Source organism: Gymnogyps californianus, chromosome 3 (assembly GCF_018139145.2).
Source record: "Gymnogyps californianus isolate 813 chromosome 3, ASM1813914v2, whole genome shotgun sequence".
Lineage (NCBI taxonomy): Eukaryota > Metazoa > Chordata > Aves > Accipitriformes > Cathartidae > Gymnogyps > Gymnogyps californianus.
In genome coordinates, this window is record NC_059473.1 from 23742543 (window position 1) to 23762204 (window position 19662).

General features: G+C 36.5%; 1 protein-coding gene across 1 annotated transcript in view; it reads left to right on the forward strand.

Annotated features, from left to right (window-relative positions):
* The window catches only part of USH2A (usherin), a 396109-nt gene that overhangs the window by 87649 nt on the left and 288798 nt on the right, over nucleotides 1–19662 (forward strand). Inside the window, 5 exon segments of the mRNA XM_050894852.1 lie at nucleotides 813–971; nucleotides 4197–4691; nucleotides 6414–6686; nucleotides 8191–8348; nucleotides 9633–9777. Coding sequence (XP_050750809.1) covers nucleotides 813–971; nucleotides 4197–4691; nucleotides 6414–6686; nucleotides 8191–8348; nucleotides 9633–9777 — 1230 coding nt within the window.

Consider the following 19662-nt stretch of genomic DNA (forward strand, 5'->3'; position numbering starts at 1 on the left):
GCTGGATTACAAAAGAGACGTGGGAGGGACTTTGCTCTTTCTGAAAATGTGAGACTTTTTGCTTGTGAACTTCAGGTTTGTTCTTGTCTTTATTGATACTGGTGAAATTAAGTAGCACATTTTCCAAAGTTAATGGAGGTGATAGCAGAGTAGTATTTTGGTAAATAAGAATCTTAAGCTGATTTCTTAAAATGTTAAACACCTCGCTCTCATTGATTTAAATTTCATTGGAAACAAATGGAAGTGAATTGCCTAAACAACCTTCAAAATTTGCCCTTTTATTTTTTTTGTCATTTGATTAAGTAGGCTTATTGTAACACTTCAGTAAAATTTGTAGTTAGTTGGACTTTCCAATTCTATTCTATTAGAGGAAGTTATGCCTGGCCTATGCTAAAATGGAATGAATCCTCTGAAAAAATAAATTATAATTGAAGTATAGACTTCAATAATGTGACCAGATAAACATGTTCCTGTTTTATAGAGGTCTTGAAATACATTAAAAAAAAGAAAAAAAAAAGTGTTTGGAAAACTGTGATGTACTTGCTTTAATTCGGGGGGGAGGAAGGGGCATTACATTTATTTGTCGTTTGTTTAAATGTATAAATTTGTTTCATGCACTTGGATAAAAAGCTTTGTTGGAGAGCATTTGGATGGATCAGTTTAGTCTGTTAATGTCTTGCCTGGGAGACTGTATATTTACTTGACAGTTTTTCTTTGAAGAAAACTTAGCAGTTTCTTTGCATTTTTATTTAAATTTGTGTGATTATTGATTACCTTCATTTTTACATCTTCTGGTTTTGTGTATGTTTTAGCTCCATTCCAGCAACCTCCTCCTACAGGAGTAGTTCTCAATTCCTCTGTTATCAGTCTTTCGTGGAGTTCCCCTGACTCTCCAAATTCTAACAGGCTTACTTACCAGCTGTATAGGGATGAGGCTGAAATTTACACAACCAAAGACTACCACCCTTATAGTAAGTATTTATAGTAAGATGACATCAAAGATTTTGTGTGTGTGTGTATACATATCTATATATATGTGCAATTTTTCCTAATTATTTCTCATTTTGAATATGTTATTCTGTTTTCCTTTAGTGAGTTACTGTTCTGTGTTATTAATTTTGCTTGAAAGAGATGAATGCCCCAGTCTAAAATCTGACAAACTGATTTGCCCAAAATGACTGATAATTTTTTACTTTTTAATCTGAAAAACTTTAACATTGACTCACCAAAAGCATTCCCTGCAAATATACACAGGCTCCAAAATCTAAAAGAGGCAAAGTCCCAGATAAAGAATTAGGGTGAATGGAAGAGACCATAATGTGCTTAAACTCCTTTTTTCATCCTCCCAGTTTTAAACTGTTAACAGATTAGGAAAGCTTTTTGTAGCCTCTAACTTTTAGCACCTTCTGTCAAGCTATCAGTGTAGCTCCTCATTTCGCCTTTAGCAGCACCACTTCTCTCATGTTGAGGCTTGCAAAGGGATCCTCAGAAGGCAATCCTCAAGGATTCAACACTCTGTCCTAGCTGGAAAGGCCATTTTGCGCTACTATTGATCCTCTTATCAACGAAAAAGAGATGGATTTGGATACTGGTTTTATGTATATATGGCACACAAATGTTTTTTTTAGGAAGATAGATGTGGTTTAATGCCATTAAGGTTTAATTTCTGTTCTAGCAGCTTCTTTAGTTTGTCGCATTTTCATACCAATGCAGCATTAATATTTTGCAGAAGTTGAGTCTTTCTAATTATTGACATGTACCCTAGAGGAAAAAAAAAGACAATTATTCAGTGGAAGCACAGATCCTTTAGAATGCACCTAACATTTTCATGTTCTGGGTCATGCCGTTGTGCTACAGTTGATTACTCTGTGGCTTATGCTGTGAATTTGGACACTCTGCAGTACATACCATGAGGAAAGGTATGCGACCCCATGTAAGCATGGGATTAAGTGATAGAGAGGAGAGAAAGAAACATTACAAAAAAGTTAGAGAGCTAGTAGAAAATATTTCAATTCCTTAATTAGGTTTAAAAGCCTAACTTTAGTAAAAATATGAATTGATTTCAAAAGAAAAGCTTTGTTGTCATAAATTTGTGCTTAGTAATGTACTTGAAACTGAGTGCATTGTTGAGGATGTTATTTCAAGACTGTACCTACATTGTAGAGTGAAAAATTCTGAATGTATTGGATAATGAGACATTAGCATGTTTCTATTTAACAAAACGTTATTATGTAACAACATAGATTTGGTTTCAAAAAACATTTTTGACATTTCCTGGCAATCCCCCTAATTAATGATGTGAAATCGTCTGCTGGTGTTTGAATATCAAGAAGACGTTGTTAATGATGTCAGAACTTTTGATAATGTTACTTTTTTCTCAGTATAGTGTGGAATTTGTAATGCTTATGAAATGACCAGGGAGTGCAACTGGATGAACTTTATCATAAGACTAAATGAGAGTTTTATAGAAACACTGAACTTCCCAAGGAAAATTAAGAATAATCTTCTAAATCAGCCTGGTGATCTGGCTGATAGTATTGCAGAATGCCCAATTAAAACAATGTTTTCCTAACTGTTCTGGGAAATCAGAGACTCAGGAGAAATCAATACTTGTCTTGAGGATAAAATGAAATACTTGCTTTAAAATGTGAAAAAAAAACCCCACCCCAAAAGTTACTTACAATTCTAACTCCAAATCACATTGGTTCTAATTATTTATAAATGTAGCTAAATATGTGGTGGAATTGCTCACCTGAGGAATGTAGAACCTTCTACCTTTTGGCTTTATCCAATTTTATCTAGCCTATATTCCTATTGAAATAAAGTTACTACCTGGTGATCAGGTGTTCATCACATCAGTGTGGTGGTGATCTGACTCTTCCAATCCCTGTACTTGAAAAGGGGAAAGTAATGTCCTTGCTGTCGACATTAGACCTGGGGCCCTAGAGTCTGGGTTGGCCCTAGAGTCCGGATCTGTTCCAGAGGCTGGGTTTCGGGGGTTAGTTGGTTGTGGAGCTAGGGTGGTATTCGTGCAGTTGTTTGTGTTTGGTAGGGAGGCGGGTCTAGATCGGGTGCTAGATAACTTCATGGTTCTAGATCACGTTCTTGATCACTTCATGGTTCTAGATCACGTTCTTGATTGCTTCATGGTTCTAGAGTAAGTTCTAGAGCACTAAGTTCTAGAGTAAGTTCTAGAGCACTTTAAGGTTCTAGAGCAAGTTCCAGATCACGTTCTAGCTCACTTTGTGGTTCTAGATCACGTTCTAGCTCACTTTGTGGTTCTAGATCGGGTTCTAGCTCACTTTGTGGTTCTAGATCGGGTTCTAGCTCGCTGTGTGGTTCTAGATTGGGTTCTAGTTCGCCTGGTGGTTCCAGGTTATGTTCTAACTCACCCGTTGTTTCTACATCATGTTTCTAAGTAGGTGGTTCCACATGTTTGTAGGTGGCTTGATGATTTCGTATCACGGACTAGTCTGCTCGTTGGTTCCAGATCACGGACTAGATCGTGTGCTAGATCGCTTTCTGGTTCTAGATCATGTTCTAGCTCACTTGATGGTTCTAGATCAAGTTCTAGAGCACTTTAAGGTTCTAGAGCTCACTCTGTGGTTCCAGATCGCGTTCTAGCTCGCTCGATGGTTCTAGCTCGCGTTCTAGCTCGCTTGATGGTTCCAGATCACTTCAAGGTTCTAGCTCGGGTTCCAGGTCAGCATATGGTTCTAGAGCGCAGTTGGGTTCTGAGGCAGGGAGGTCCTAGAACCGAGTTCAGGAGGTACTTGTCATCTCGCAAGGATTTGTGGTAGTTGCTGCTGCTGATAGCAGTCTTGCTGGGTTTTTTTTCTTTCTTATTTTCTTTTTTTTTTTTTAATTGCGTGCTTTTTTTCTCTGTGGCTCTTTCGAGTCGAAGGCCCATAGGATGGGGATCCTATCATCCCATAAAGTGCAGCTCTTCCAAGTTTCTAGCCTCTGTGGCCATTCTTTTCTCTGGAGACAAAACCAGAAACGGGACACATGGCAAGCTCCTACTTGCCGGTGTCCTTCACAGCAACTGGTTGTCACACTCCTGCTCTGAGGATTCTTGTCAGCCTGCCCAAAAGTCTTGTCTAACAAACACTTGTCGAAAGACTTTAAGTATGCAAATTAAAGTTATTTTTCATGTGTTAGACTGATGCAATTTTCTTCTCACCTGTTTGTTTTAGGTGTTCAGACCTTCACCGATACCATGTTATCTCCATATACCTTCTATTCCTACTACGTCCAAGCGAGCAACGTTCATGGTTTTACAAGAAGTGCCTCAGTGACATACAGAACAAAATCTGGGACGCCTACAGGAAGCTTGCTTTTAAATCCCATCTTTCCTGTTAGTCACCACTCTGTTCTACTTTACTGGACAAGCGCCTCCAATGACTCTGGGCCCATAGAGAAATACATTTTGACATGTACTGGCTTGGTTGATCTTCAGCCTTGTGGTCAGTACGAAGGCTTAAGAACTTCAGCAATTATTTGGAATCTCATTCCATTTACAAAGTATGTTTTTTCTGTGCAAGCTTGTACTAGTGGAGGCTGCTTAAAGAGCCAGCCAGTAACAGTAATTACTGCGCAAGCTCCTCCAGAAGGGCTACACCCACCGATGATAGAAACCATCAGCTCTACAGAACTGGCTGTGGAATGGTCACCACCTGAGAAACCAAATGGTAGGACATTGTATTTACTTTTATAAGTTACAGATTTTGCAAAGAAAAAGCAGCATTTTGTCAAATCTGGTTAGAACATCCTTATCCATGCGACATAAACTGAGAATGAAGTAAGGCATTGTCTTAATTTGCCTGTCTGCCACTAAATGTATCCTCAGAGTCTGTGTTTTATTCTTTTGGACTCCAGAACTCCAGCTGAATGTGTTGAGTCCAAGATTTAGCCCTTAGTGGCATCTGCTGCAGCAAAAATCACATTTATAATTAAACATTTACAGTAGAATTAGTTTTTTCCTAATTTGCCAGATCGCCTAGTTCAGACAGATGTGGCGATATGGCCTGATAAAGAATAAATAAGCAGATAACAGTTATGGAAAAAAAAAATCCAAGAATTAACAGAGAAGTCTGTTTTTAAAACCATCCGTCATGTGTAGTAACTAATTCTATTACCAGTATAACTTTGTTAGGGATCAGGCGATTGCCAAGAGTTGCTTGTCTAACTTGCGTAATAATATTTTAGGTTTTTGAAACTGAGAACGCAGCTGTTGTAGGATACTTTTGTGATGCCACAGATTTTACTGGTAAACGCTTTATTTTTTAATATAGGTGCAATGGAGTTTTGCAAACTTGCACTTACATGCACAAGTATTTGTGCACGCGAAAGCAAGCATTTTGATCTGTTCACAAAATGGGCATCGGTGTATGGGGAGCTCAGCTTTCTCTTCAAACATCTCATTTGCCAGCTATTACCAGATTAGACAGGAAGAATGCCCGCACAAGAATGCCTGTATGTATTTAGAGGGGCAGTTCCTACAATGCAGGTCATGATACTTGTTGTTAGCACTTGTCCCTCAACCTGTAGCATAGACTCTTCATAGTTTACTCCATAGCCGTTACATGCATGTAATGGCCAGCACAGGCAGATTTAAGCAATACTCTCATATTTCTTTTGATGTCTGGTCAGATTTCCTGGTCTTTCCAAAGACAAAGAGAGAAGCTGTTTCTCCCAAGCGACCTCTCCAGTTCTGTGCATGAATACAGCCCCAAATATATACTTTTATATGGTAATTATCTCCTGGCTTTGCTATGTCTCTCATCTTTTCCATTTAGGAAATTTCCAGTCAGCTTTCTTACAGTCTATTCTTACAGTTAAACTACTTCCACAATCCAGCCTAGACCATGTATCACTTCGTACCACAATACTGAAGTTTTTTTTTTTTTTTCCAAAGTGGTGAGACCTTCCTGCATACGTAATAGGTTTACATTGATGGAAAACTGACACACGCACACATCTCATATCCAGTAGTATGTTCTAAAAGGTTAGCATTGAACTGTCACTCAAAAATTCCCTACCCATTGTGGGGGAAAAAAAAAAAAATTAAAAATCCCTTTGAAAATCAAAGGCCTGAAGTAATTTCCAGTAATATTTGATCAGAATTTTAGGATATCATTTTCCAGTGAGGGTAGTAAAACTCATACTGTAATCCAGCCATTTGTTTTCAAATCCCAAAATTGCATGGAGGGGAAAATAAAGTGTAATGCAAGAAATGCCAAAGTGAGCATTTGGATGAAAATAGCAGAAATGAAGAAAACTTCTAATGCTATATTTTCAATGATGTTGATTGATTGATTCTTAGCTCATTAAATATATTGGCATTGGTGTTTTACTAGAACTCCGGAAATCATTTAAATGCACCGATTTTTCTGGCTTGCTTTTTTCTCTAGGCATAATTATAAGATATGAGCTTTACATGAGAAAAAAATTAAAACCAGCTGGGAACTTTCTTCCTCCCGAAATTCGTATTTTCCAAAGCAGTGGATGGCTCAGTCCTCAACCAGTTATGGAGTCTCCTAACGAAAATGCCCTGGCTCCACCGCAGACCAGTACCACAGTCAGTGATCTGGAGCCATTCACAGAGTATGAATTTTATGTGCTTGCAGTAAACATGGCAGGTAGCATATCTTCAGACTGGATATCAGGACAAACAGGAGAGGCTGGTAAGTATTGGTTTGAATTTGTTTGATACAAATGAGAGGAAAAACTAAATTAGAATGCATTCTTAATTTTTTTTTTCTCCCAATAAAATGTGTCTAGTGATGATTCAAATAGGGACAAATTATCTTTTTTTAGCTAATGAAAGATAGGTTGGATTATCTCAGCACTTAGCATGTTAAGCAAAAACATTTTCTTCACCATAAAATCATACTGTTGAAGAAAATCATCCCTGTCAACTAAACCAAAATTTCAAAACTACAAGACTGCAAAATCTACCAAGCAGTGTTTGAATTCTCCACTGTTTTCCCAGTTGTTATTTATATGTTCTTTAAAGGGAGAAAACATGAAAAAAGATTGGTTTTGCCACAAATGTATCAACAGTTGGTGTGAATCAGGAATGTTGTCCAAGAAGGTGTGTATATTCAGAAAGGAGGTTCTAATGAGTTTTCCTGAACTGAGGCTTTGATTGTTTAGAAAGCAATTTTTTCTAAGAACTTGAGAGGGTTACCTTTTCAGGAATATAGTGCTTGAAACTTTTTATGTGCTTTTATGGAGGCCAAGTGTCATAATATGGACCATTTTTTCCAGAAGTTTAACCAGTTCACAACGGCTCTTATTACGACCCTTCTGTTCAGATTTTCAAAAGGGCTTGCCACTTGACATATTATTTGAAATAACAACTATTGATTTCAGTGCTTTCATTAGAAATCTAAGGTTTTTAGGCTGATTGAGCCTATGTTTTGCAATTAAACATCTCCGTTATATCACTGATGCTTTTGTTTGCTGTTAGCTTGAAAATCATGTCCTCAGTCATTTGCTCCTGCAAAACAGCAGGTTAAACTAATTCCCCTTTCAAAATGAGTCTTTGTGCTTATCTGTTCTTAAATACTATATGTTATAAAAGTGTTAAATTGTATTTGGGAAGAGGTCCATTAGTGTGGTGGTTTGTACGCAGCAGAAGTGCTATGAGTTGGTATCCTATTATTACAGAGTAATCAGGTGGGGATTTAACTGCAGTGCAAACAATCCTTTTACAGATTTACTATGGAAGACAGGGGAACTGTTTTGTAAGAAGTGAGAGACATGTTAATTTCAAACTGGCCTAGCAAACAAGATTGCTTTTAAGGTGCTGAAGTATTGAACACTTTTTGCTTTTATCAGTTTTTTCCCAGGTTGCATGAAGTTCTTCTTCAAGACTTTTTCATTTGTATGTACTTTCCTACCAGCTACGGGGGTTAGGACTTTAGTGTCGATTAGTATTTCTTTGAAGACATAGGCAGAGTTTTATTCTGCATTCATGGCCAGAGTAGAAAACAGGAGAATGATGGGTGAGGTACTTTTTATGTACTGTCAAAATAATATGAAAATTCCAGTTAGACTTGAAAATAAGGTTAAAAAAGAAAAAGACAAGACTGTCTGAAATGGTGTTTTACAAATACGAGACAGCTTGCATTACACACATTGCTCACTTATTTTATGAACGTTATCATATTGATTTTATTTCAGCCCCAGTGTTCATGCCATCTCCATCAGTATTCCCTCTTTCACCTTATTCCCTCAACGTGTCATGGGAAAAACCTGAAGATAATTTAGCAAGAGGAGAAGTGATGGGATACAGCATCAGTTTGATGACTGAACAAAGGTTCTTGCCACCATTTTCCCAGGTATTATTGTTAGTTACATTAAGTTTTTCCTAACTGGTAATAGTAAAATTGATAAAGTCTGATGTCCTCCTTGACGTTGTGATGAATTGTTTCCCTGATTTGCTGTATATCCTCTGATATAAGTTTTTCACCTATCAGTTAATCTTGAGTGCTCTGTAATATTATACACTACTTTTAGGTTTTAGGTTGTATTCCTGAGCTGACTTGTTTTCAGTAGTGAGTGAGATTCAAAATTAGGAGGGATGAGATTGAGCAACAACATCTAAATTACCTTGATCTTTGCATGTTCTGATTCTGTATTATTGCTATATTTGCTGTTATACTTAAAGCCATGTTGTTTTGTAGGAATCTACATTTTCATTAAGAAGGTACGTGTCTGGCTTCCTGGATAATGGACAAATCTTTGAAGTGGGGAAACCTAAAATAGCAGAAAACCAACTTTATAAAGTCTAAATATGTGATTTTAAAATACTGTTATAATTTCTGAGTGACTGGATTTGGCAAACAAATACCATGGCAGTAGTAGTAGTAAGCTAAAAGCTTAGGAATGAGCAAAGAAACACGATAGGTAATCAGAATGTGGGAGTGGATCTGGTGCTCTGATATTGTATTTCTCATTTGAGAGCTGATTTTGTCTTTCAGTGGTACCACAGATGGGCCTCAGTTTATTTGTCTATGAAGTGGGGATACTATTGCTCCTGGGGCTGTTGTAACAATACATAAATGTAAATTACTTGCAAGATTTTTCATCTAAAAAACCATCTGATAAAGAAGTTATCTAAAATACAACAGTTTATTCAGTTCCACTCTCTCTGATAGCTTAAAGAAATGTTAAAGTAATGCAGATTCAAATGCCTGTAGGTATTAGTTATTCCCCTCCCTCCTAATGCCTGCTAATCATGTCTCTCATTCAATGGTGGTCAGATTTCACCACTTAATAGTGTCATCTTCGTCATCTGGATTGTAGCTGCACTGTTTGTAGTGATAGCTGCACCACCACACAGTTTTATGAGGCAATAACTTTGTTTCCTCATTTATCCACTCAGGAACTGGCTTATTACCTCATAAAACAGTGTGATGGGAAGTATTATCACCTAAATCCTAGCTTGTTCAGATTCTCCAAAATAATCCTCTCCCTCAGTTGGTCTTTGCAGGCTTTTCCACATCTAAATGAAGGAGTCTGCAAATTCAGAGACAAGCTTCTTATTAGTGAACATGTCATCAATTAATAGGAATGAAAATATTATTAACCAACTGTCGTCTTCCAATCTGTTTGCTTTGCAGGTTTTGCATATAGCCGAGGCTCATGAGCTATCCTATGTAGCGACGGGATTAAAACCTTACGGGACGTACAACTTTACTGTTACTCTCTGCAATCAAATTGGTTGTGTAACCAGTGAGCCAGGCATGGGGCAAACCTTGGCAGCTGGTAAGGAAACAATCTATACCAAAGTGCAAGGCTGACACAGAGTTTACTAATGAATAACATTAAGATGATCGTAGTTTGATGCATAGTGACAGGGGTAGGTGTTGTATTAATACAAAGTGACTTGCTTAATCATTATTTTTTTATCTTGACAGATTAAAACCAAAGTGTTTTCAATGAAGGTTTAAGGTACACTATTATGGCAATAGGATTTGTGTACTGCTCGCTCAATTACAAGTTATGGATATGTATGGTTTTGTTCCTGTTTATTTAAACGGTAAATATACATAGATGTGGCTGAACTCATTCATTCATTTATGATGCTAAGAAGTTGTTAGTTTGTTGTTGGGGTTTTTTAGTGTGTGTGTGATGTTTGTATGACAGGGCATGTAAAATACACATGCTGTGCCATTGCCTTGCTTAACCCGTTAAGGAGGAGTTGCATGGTTTTTGTATTAAACTCTAACATATGTACATAGTGTATTTGCGTGTCTAAATCAGAAGCAGCATACATGCTTTGGGTCTGCTCTTTTGAAAATGTTTGTTAATTTAGCCCCTGAGATTTATGAGATTTTGCTTTCTAGATATGTATACTCACACTTTCCTATGGAAACAATGTTTAAGAAACTGCATATATGTGCCTGTGCACCTTAATAAATTTTCAGTCTTTGAGTTAATTTCAGCCACATGTGTAATGGATTTCAAAGGTACTAACTTTCTACAAATTCAGGGGAAAATAAGCGTCAGTACAGAACAGAGATGGAGAAAGCCTGTATTTACTTTGAAGAAAAGATTGGCATGAACTCACTTCTTAGACATCAAGAGGGTTTTAAGAGAGAAATCGTTAGGAAAATCAGCTTCACAAGTCTCTCTATTCATGGAACAAGGTAGTCAGTACAGCTCTTTAATACTATAAATATAAGCTCAAAATCCATGCTATGTGACATACTGGTGGTCACCTGCAGAGAGGTGACTGCTTAACATTGTGGTTTCCTTTTGTATAGGCATTTAAAACACATTAATTACTTTCACAATATTAGCATTTTTAGTTAAGCAATTAGTGGTGTTGTCATATGGATGTTATGATGATGATCTTTGAAATTACCTCTCTTATGTAATTTGGTCTCCCGTAGGAAAAAAATCTGAAAATTTCTGCTGTGCAGAATGTTTTCCTAGGCTCCCTGGGCTGTATTTGAGTTGCATGAATTCCATCAAAGCTCCTCTGCGTAATCAATGAAGAGATACAGGAGCTGCCAGACAGGGAATCAGGAGTTGCCCAGAGCCAGTAAATGGGAAGCTTTATATACATGAACTGAAGTGGAATTTAAGCTATTGGGATATTATCTCTAGTCTGCCCTCTGTTCTTCATCTGTCTATTTATTTAATTGCCTTTCCATTTTTTCTCAAGTGGAAGATAGATGATTTGTTCCTTGATTCAGCATATCGTCTTTGTGTTTCGGTGGGCAAAGATTGTTCTGTCACTCTTCTCTCTTATTGAATTGCGGATTTCAAAATTTATTTTGTTTCCTCATACTGCTACCTCATAAAGTTTCAAGGTGGCCATCTACGGAGCCTCCTACTTGTATGAGTATGACTTTATCCCATACCACGCAGCCATGCAAGGAACAGTGTTCCAGTCTCTGCTGATAACCATGGAAACAAATATGGCCTAAACGGCACACCTTATTACTACAAATGATCCAACTTTGCCTTTATACATTTATTAAAAGATTCAGAAACAATAGCTTAGTTATGCTTGACAGCTTGTTTATGACCATCTCCTCTCTGGCTGTGTTAATACTTAGAGACCTATCACATTAGAGAAGACAGGAGAATACAAAATAGAATAACAGACATGTCGCCATTTATTAGCTGTTTTGCAGTGTAGCCTTTTCCTGCTTACTGTTGTAAGCCTTGAAAGCAAAGAATCAGTCCTGTATTGGGTTCCTTTTATGTTTTTAAAGCATGTTAATGCAATGTCTTAATTTTTGGCAAACTAAAGAGTAAAACACTTAAATTTTACATGCAATTTTATCTTCCACCATTCACATTTTTCACTTCTGGAGAAAATTGTTTAATAATCTACATCCAGGGTTTTTTTTTGTGTGTGCAAGCTCCATTTTATGAAGTTCTGTAAAACTGTGTTTCCAAAGAAAATTTAAAAAACCCCACCACTTATGTGATGACTTTTAGATCAAAGCGAGTTTAAACTTGGAACAAAGTTAGGAGAAACCAGTCCCCGTCATTTGTAAAAACAGATGATCAAGTCTTAGTCCATTAATATCCTTTTGTGTCATTGAATGATGCAAAATGAAAGTAAAATTGCCTTTCTAGGACTGTTGAGGAGTTCTGTTTCATGAAGGAATGTCTCCCTGGCACAGAGACAGCCTCCCTGGCTGGACGCCAGTCCCCCTCCATGCCCTGGCAAAGGGAGCTTTTTGGAGGAAGTCTTGACTGAAATGTGCTCCAGCATGATGGTCCCCTTGCATTGTAACACAATCCAGGAGCTTTGAATTGTGTTCCAAGTTGGGCTAGAGGTTATACTAAATTAGACTAATTCTTCTCCTCTGATCCTGAGGAGGATAATGGAAAACCATCTCTACTCCTTCCATGTGTGGAGTATACTGATTTATCACATGGAGCATTTAAATCAATGGGTACCTTGACGACTGTGATTTTAGCGTGTCCAACTGATGTATATTAGCAAGGGGCTTGCATTTGGAATTGCCAATGCCTTCTAAAATTTGCCACTAGAAGTCTCAAGTAATTTTTAAGTTTTGTTCATATCCATTAGGTTAATTTGAAGACTAGCTATAAAAAAAAATGCTCTTCAAAATCTATCATCCTTCTCTTTCTCTGGCAACATGTTTTTTTTTTTTTTTATACAGCGTAACACAGCAAATAAAAACAAGGGCAGAAACAAGGGTGTGAAATCATTAGAAACAAAAATGCTGAGGAAGAAAAGTAAGAGGTTTTGAGACAGGATTTAAAAGACAAAGAAAGAGACTTCTGCAGTCAGGGGCAGAATTTAAGGGTAAGATATAAGGGAGCAGAAACATCAGAAACAGTCTGCTGATCTTTCAATGAGAAGTCTTTTGTAGTATAACTTAAAATTGTTTAAAATAATCCAGGAGCAAGCATAACAAGTAGATCCCTTCTAACCTGGTTCAGTATAGGCATCCATACCAGGGATATCTCAAGAGTTGCTTTGCAGGAGGAGAGTGAAAGAAAACTAAAATCAGCCATATGTGCTTTCGTCTGTCAGACTGGCAAAAAATCTCCTCCTCACCAATATATACACCCGCAATATTTGTAAATGGTAATAGAAGAAGACAATTAAACCAGAAGAATGTGAGGAGAGTGAATGAGGAAGCAAACAAAATAGAATTATTGAGAATCAAGTTATTTTATAAAAAAAGCTGAGTGGAAGCTGTCACAAATGCATATGAAATCAGGAAGAAGTGTGATAAATAAAAGAACTTGCACAGGTATGCCTGATGCGTGACCAGGTCTGAAAATGGTAAAAAGTGTTGGAAGATCAGTGTTACGTGGTAATGCAGTATTGGGATGAAAGATCAAAGCAAGCATGTCAAGGTAACAGAAGAAGAGAGCTGTTACTCAGAGAGAAGGTGACTGGACAGAAAGAGAACCTCAATTTGGTACGTTCAGATACAAATACACAAATAGTTGGCTTTTAAAGACTCAAATAATTAAAGTGTTTCATACTTTTTCAATCAGTCTTTTAAACATTAAGAGGATGTGCATTCCACAATCCTTGTGGTATTTTAAATACTCTTTATGCACCGCAATATTGTGCACATGCTATTGAAAACCTTGGCTGTTAGATGAGGAAAAAGTTCATTTTTAATACTGTGTTTGAAAATTTGGAATCCAATTTGAGCTTTGTTTTTGTCTTTGCTATGCCAAGATCATCAAGTGGAACTGCGTGTATGTAACTGAAAGCAATATTGGACATTTTATTATTATACCATTAAAATTATACATTTTTTAATTTACAAAAATTTACAAAAAAATATACATTTTTCATCTCAACACCTACAACCACATTTTACTTCATTCTTTTCTCCAGATTCTGCTGAGTTCAAATTCCTGTTTATTTTTGAGAATGGCATTCAGCCTGTTGTTGTTACCGGGTCTTAGGCTATTTTTTTATTTCCAAAAGCACTTTTTGCTCTCTGGTTTTATCTCATGTAGGATTCTGAGCTGGTACCTTGGAAACTATAGAACTATCTAGTTGGTACCAGTGAAAGACCAGGTCCCTTAAAAGTGGGGGGTTTTTTTGGCAATGTATTTGCATAAAATTATGCATTACTTGCATTATTCTTTTCGGCATCTACCAAGACAAAACATGCATGTTTTCCAAATTTTTCAGTCAGGCAGAGAAACACCTTTTTATTCCCAGCAATTTCTGACATTTCAACAGGATGGACTTAGCCATGTGAGTGCTTGGACTAGTACAATTGCTTATGCTATCCCTCTCAAATCAGATAGTCAAAGGGTGCCTTAAACAATCTATACAGCTATGTTTCATTAACTACTGTGTGACTGAGCTTATTTCTTGTAATTAAGTTCATCTTTCCTCTGCCCTTCTTAATTTTTTTTTTAAACTTCATTTAAAAAACATTTTTTAAGACACACCAAAGTATGGCTTTGTGATTGCTGCCATTTACCCCAGCACATTGTATTCCTGATTCTTTGCTTTTGATGGCAATTACAGGGTTCAGAAGCTAATTTGTAGAAGATATTCTTCCAGCACCAGCTGCATCTGGCTTCTTGGCAGACTTCTCAAGCAGTTGTATTGGTGGCTTTGGAGTTGCCTCTGGGTTTGCTGGGGTAATGATGCTGATGGGCTTTCTGGGCTGTCTTACACTCCTTGATGTCGTTTTCTTTTTGATTACCCTTTTAATCTGAGTAATTTGTCCATTTTTTCCATTCATGAATAAAGTCTGGTGCAAGCCCTTTTCAAAAGCCTCAACCCATTTGTCATGGCAATACGGCATTTGTTTATGCCTGTCATAGACTGCTTTTCTACAAAATGCTATGCCTCAATTTTAAAATCACAAATACCCATTAAACAGGTAATAAGTAATGTATATTTTCCTTTGTTACAGAAGAGAAATAAAAGGGCCATTTGCTGCTGGCCTGAAAACACGGATTGTTTTGCATGCATGTACATAAGTCTCTTCGTTGTGAATAGGACCCAAAGTGATTAAACAAGCACTCTTAATATGTTAATTTATAATTTTAATTACAACAATCTTGTATATATAGTCATTAGTGAATACTAATATAAATATTTTTCTACCTTTTTATTCATAATGCATAAACCAATCATCCAGTTACTTCTCGGCAGTTGCCTGTTTCCGTTTCATAATACAATCTTTGTTCTTAGTTATGAATGCATTTTGTTCATTCCTGTCTTGAATAATCCCTCATTAAGCTAGTCACTTTCTGCTCCATGCTAAAAAGGAAAAATTATCATGCAAATGTGGCATGCCATATTAAAAAGCACATTACCAAACACTTTTGTTGCTGTCCTTCAATTAGTTTCCCTTCTTTGAATTTAATTTCATTTGTTGTTAAACTACTGACTTGATGTATGGACTCATGAATTTGAGGCTGCTGCCAAGAATGTAGCAGGAAAAAAATCAAAGCCTCTTCAGAAAGCTGCAGAGGCAAAGCTGAAATGAATTTGCTTCACCTTTTGACAAGAACACTTGAGCAGCATTGGAATCCTCTGATGATTCAGCTTGGCTAATTATCCAATTATTTATTTCAAGAATAAAGACACTGTTTTACAATTAGAAAAGTGTAAAGTAATCTGAGAAATTTCGTAATGACAGATGACTTAGGTAACTTCTGAGATAAATAGTGTCTGCTCAAACTTGTCTTGCCAAGTGTTCAAGCTGTAGTTAAACTGCTCTTTGAGTTTCAGGAAATCAGTAGGCACTCAAAAGTTATTTGTTTCTTCTCCCCTACCAACCACATATTATACTTCAGAAAATAGCTCAGTTTGTTCTTTTCCCTCTGTGTCAAATTTGCAAGGTTTTTAAGCTATGTTTAAGTTGCATTCCTCTTGATTAAAAGCTTTTGGTTCAAAGCAATACTTTTTAATTGCCTAATAATATAAGTCAGTTCTTCGGAAAGAACCGTGCATTTAGGAGTTCATTTGCAATATAACTGAAAAATTCATTGCATGGCAGTAAAACAATTTACTGTTAATTACAAGGAGAAGAATTTGCTGTACCATGCTCACAGATTGCCATGAATCATGCAGCACTCCTAGAGATTTATAACAGATGTGTAAGTGGGATGAATTAGCAGGGTTTAATAACAGAGACACAAATCATGCAGACTTCAAGGAGCTTTAATTGATATACTAGAATGTGACGGGCATGAATCACTCAGCCATTCAACAGCACTGTAACATATGGTCAGCTCAATATGCTGCATCTTAAATCGGTTGGTGAGTCGTTGGTTGTCCCATATGGTGGAAGCAATATATTTTTCATGATTTTTAAAAAATACTGTGTATTACATCTATTTTTAAAGAAATATGATTGTAACATATCCGTGTTCTTAAATTTTCTTTTGATGTCCGTTATGAGTGGTTTTTATTCTTTTTTGTGGAAGAGTCCAAAATGGACTCTAAAGAATCTTCTAAAAAATCAAAATATTGACAGAAGACGTAAGTATTATTTCTTCACTCATTTACTGTTGAAATGACTGATACTATTGTGAAGCGCAGAGAAATAACAGATCATACCAGAAATGCTATGGCAGTCTCAGGGTCCTCTGGACTAATAACTTGTAGCAAAAATTAAATGAATGACCAATAGTGAGGCATGTTATTTTACCTGCAAGGTAAACTCCAAGATGAAAAAAAAAATATTTTCTTTAAGTTTTTTGTCCTCAAATTTGCCAAACATTTCTGTTTTAATTTGTATGTATGCATTTTGAATTCAACTGAGCAACAATTAAAAACCGTATACTTTTTGTTACTGTTACCTTCCTGAACTATTCAGAGTGGCTAATTGAAGGCTTCTGTGGAAGGGTACACAAATATCTACCTGCAGTATGCTGAACAGTAGTTATTCAAACATATGTAAGCCTGTTAAATTTAGCCGCAGTGTAAATATGTTATTCCTGGGACAAGATTCTGGCAAGGTATGGAAAAGCTTTAGCAGTTGTATTAGTAAACCTGACAGACTTGAGAAAGGAGTATTGTATCCTTAGAACAGTGGCTGCCAGAATTTAATGTCAACAATTAAAATTTATTTTGATCCTTACCTAGTGTTTATTACTGTTTGTATACACAACAGACCTTACTAATACAGAGATGCACTATTAGATGGAATTACCATCTGTTCAGAGCGAAATGCTGGCATCTGTCTTCGAGTCTAAAACTAAAATGATATTATTTCAAACAAAACAAAATTAACTGCTCTTTACTTACCAACTTCATTTTTGTGTACATGTGTGTGCATAAACACATGGGAAAGGCTTATTTGTAATGACCTGTGTAGCAACGTCTATATTTAGATATATGACTTCAACATAAGCTGTATGGACCATCTGTCTTTATTGGTCTTTTTTGTGCCCTCTGCTACACAATGGCATGCAGCAATCATGGGTTTTTAAATACTGTTTTAGCTTTATAATATTTTAAATATGTATTATATAGCAAGGCATTAAAACTACATAATTAAAATACACAAAATGTGACTTTGAATCCACTAAAATGTAGTACGCTCATTATTTTGACAGATATGTCTTAACAGAACGTGACTAAAAAAAATTACATAGGTAAAATTACAGTCGATTCATCTTTCAGAAAGTAGCTACAGGTACCACAGTGACACCTTTAGGAAAATATATACTGTATCTTTTAGTCCTGAATATTTTTAATTTCAGCATTTAGTACCCTGCTGGGCTAGTGCTACAGATTTATTTTCAATCCTGTCTGTTCCCGTGCCGAGTTTGGTTTTCTGTTTGGTGGGTTTTTTTCTACTTATGTAACCTGTTATGTACAGTCTTCCACTGTCTTGATGCACAAGAATTCTCAAGCATCAATGAGACTGTAGTTTAAATACTAATGTTATAGCAAGGATGTTACTTTCTGAAAGGGTAGGCTTCTGTTCCATATATCACAAAATAATAAATTGTGTCATGCCAGTGTTTAATGCATGTACACAGTGCATTAACTGTAACTGTAGTACATTTATTTGTGCTAGAGGAGACTTGAAAATGATTAAAAAATCAATACTTCCCTGTCAGAGAAGCAAGTGTTACGATGCATTTAAGTAGTTAATTGCATAAGCCCCATAAAAGCTTCAGGTTTGGGTATCAGAGATGCCATAATTATGGTCCAAGTAACTGCCGTTTATTAATACTAGACTTTAAAGGAAGATATAGTTATTGTCATGAGTGTTAGTTAGCTGTATGCGTTTTAGAAATAATGAATTTTAGCATTTCTGTTTTACCATCAGTAAGCTGAACTGGAGGGCTCAACCTCTTATGTTCACATTTAAAATGCTGACGTACACTAGTTCCCTCAAAGGTGAAGTTTTGATTGTTAAGCCATGTTTTCTATTTAAACTTGTGCATTAATACCACAATTCATTAGTGCTGTGCCCTACTTATGCAGGAAAGCTTATGACCTCACGCTGCATTACTTCAATTTTGACATTGTAAATTTCTGCCATAGCATGAGATACTAATTAGATTGTGAAGTCATAAATGATGCCTAAGCAGGAATTTACAGCACATAGTGCCATTGGCAGTTTCCCAGTTCCCCCACTCCCTGCTTTCTCCAAGAAGAATATTTATCAAGTTAAAGGGGGGGCAAAGAAAAAGAAAGGAAGGAAAAAAAGTAGCAACATGCTACAGGCAAATAGGAAAAATGAAAAATATGTTAATGATCTTGGAAATGCGCGAATGTTTAAAAGGATGTTATTAATTCATTCTAAATGAAGCAATCTCTCCTTCTCTAAAGAACTCACGCTATGTACAATGCTGTGCTGTGAAGTAATATGTCAGATTTTGAAGGCCCATATTTTAATTCGGGTTTTATTGTTCTTGAAAGGCTTTTATTGCTCTTTACTATGTCATTATGGGAACAAGTAATTTTTACAAGTTGTCATTGTATTTCACTTCCTGGGTACAAATGAAGTTTCTGTTGTTAAATCCTTTTCTTTATCAGGGAAAGAAGGTGAAGAAAAAAAGGCATGATAAGATGGATATAGATTCTATAGGAGGTAGAGTGTTCTTGTACTTCTCCAGATGACGTCTTTTATTGTTTCAGTGATGGTCCATTTCTTTCCCACCTGTATGGCCATCATGCCATTATCCAAACAGGTCATGCTGCCCTCCAGTGGCTTACTGTACAGTATTTAAAAAAAAAAATAATAATTTTTGTTCATAACTCAGCTACCGAGTGACCAATGCTATCAGAATGTTTAAAAGAATATCAGAGTATTGGTTTTAATGATAGGAGGAGCATTGTAATAACATAAAACTATCTTATGCTGATACCTTCGTGGAAACAATCTTGTATGGAGTCTTACTGTGCACCAGTGTTGGTGGAGAAAAGTTAGAGAGGATCATTTTCTTGGACTGAATAATTATCTGAACATATGCTAATGTCTTGTGTGCACGCCATGAGGAAAACAACCTGATGGGCCTTCAGTATTGTGGATGGATAGCTGTTCTGCTCCTGTTGACAAGGATAAGTTCAGTGATGAAAGACTCACGTTGTCATGTACCATACTGCTGAGATGTAACAAGAGTTAATTAACTGTTCAGATTCTCCTTTGGTCTTTCACTCAAATCCAATGCTGAAAGTCATACAGATACATGCTTACAGTG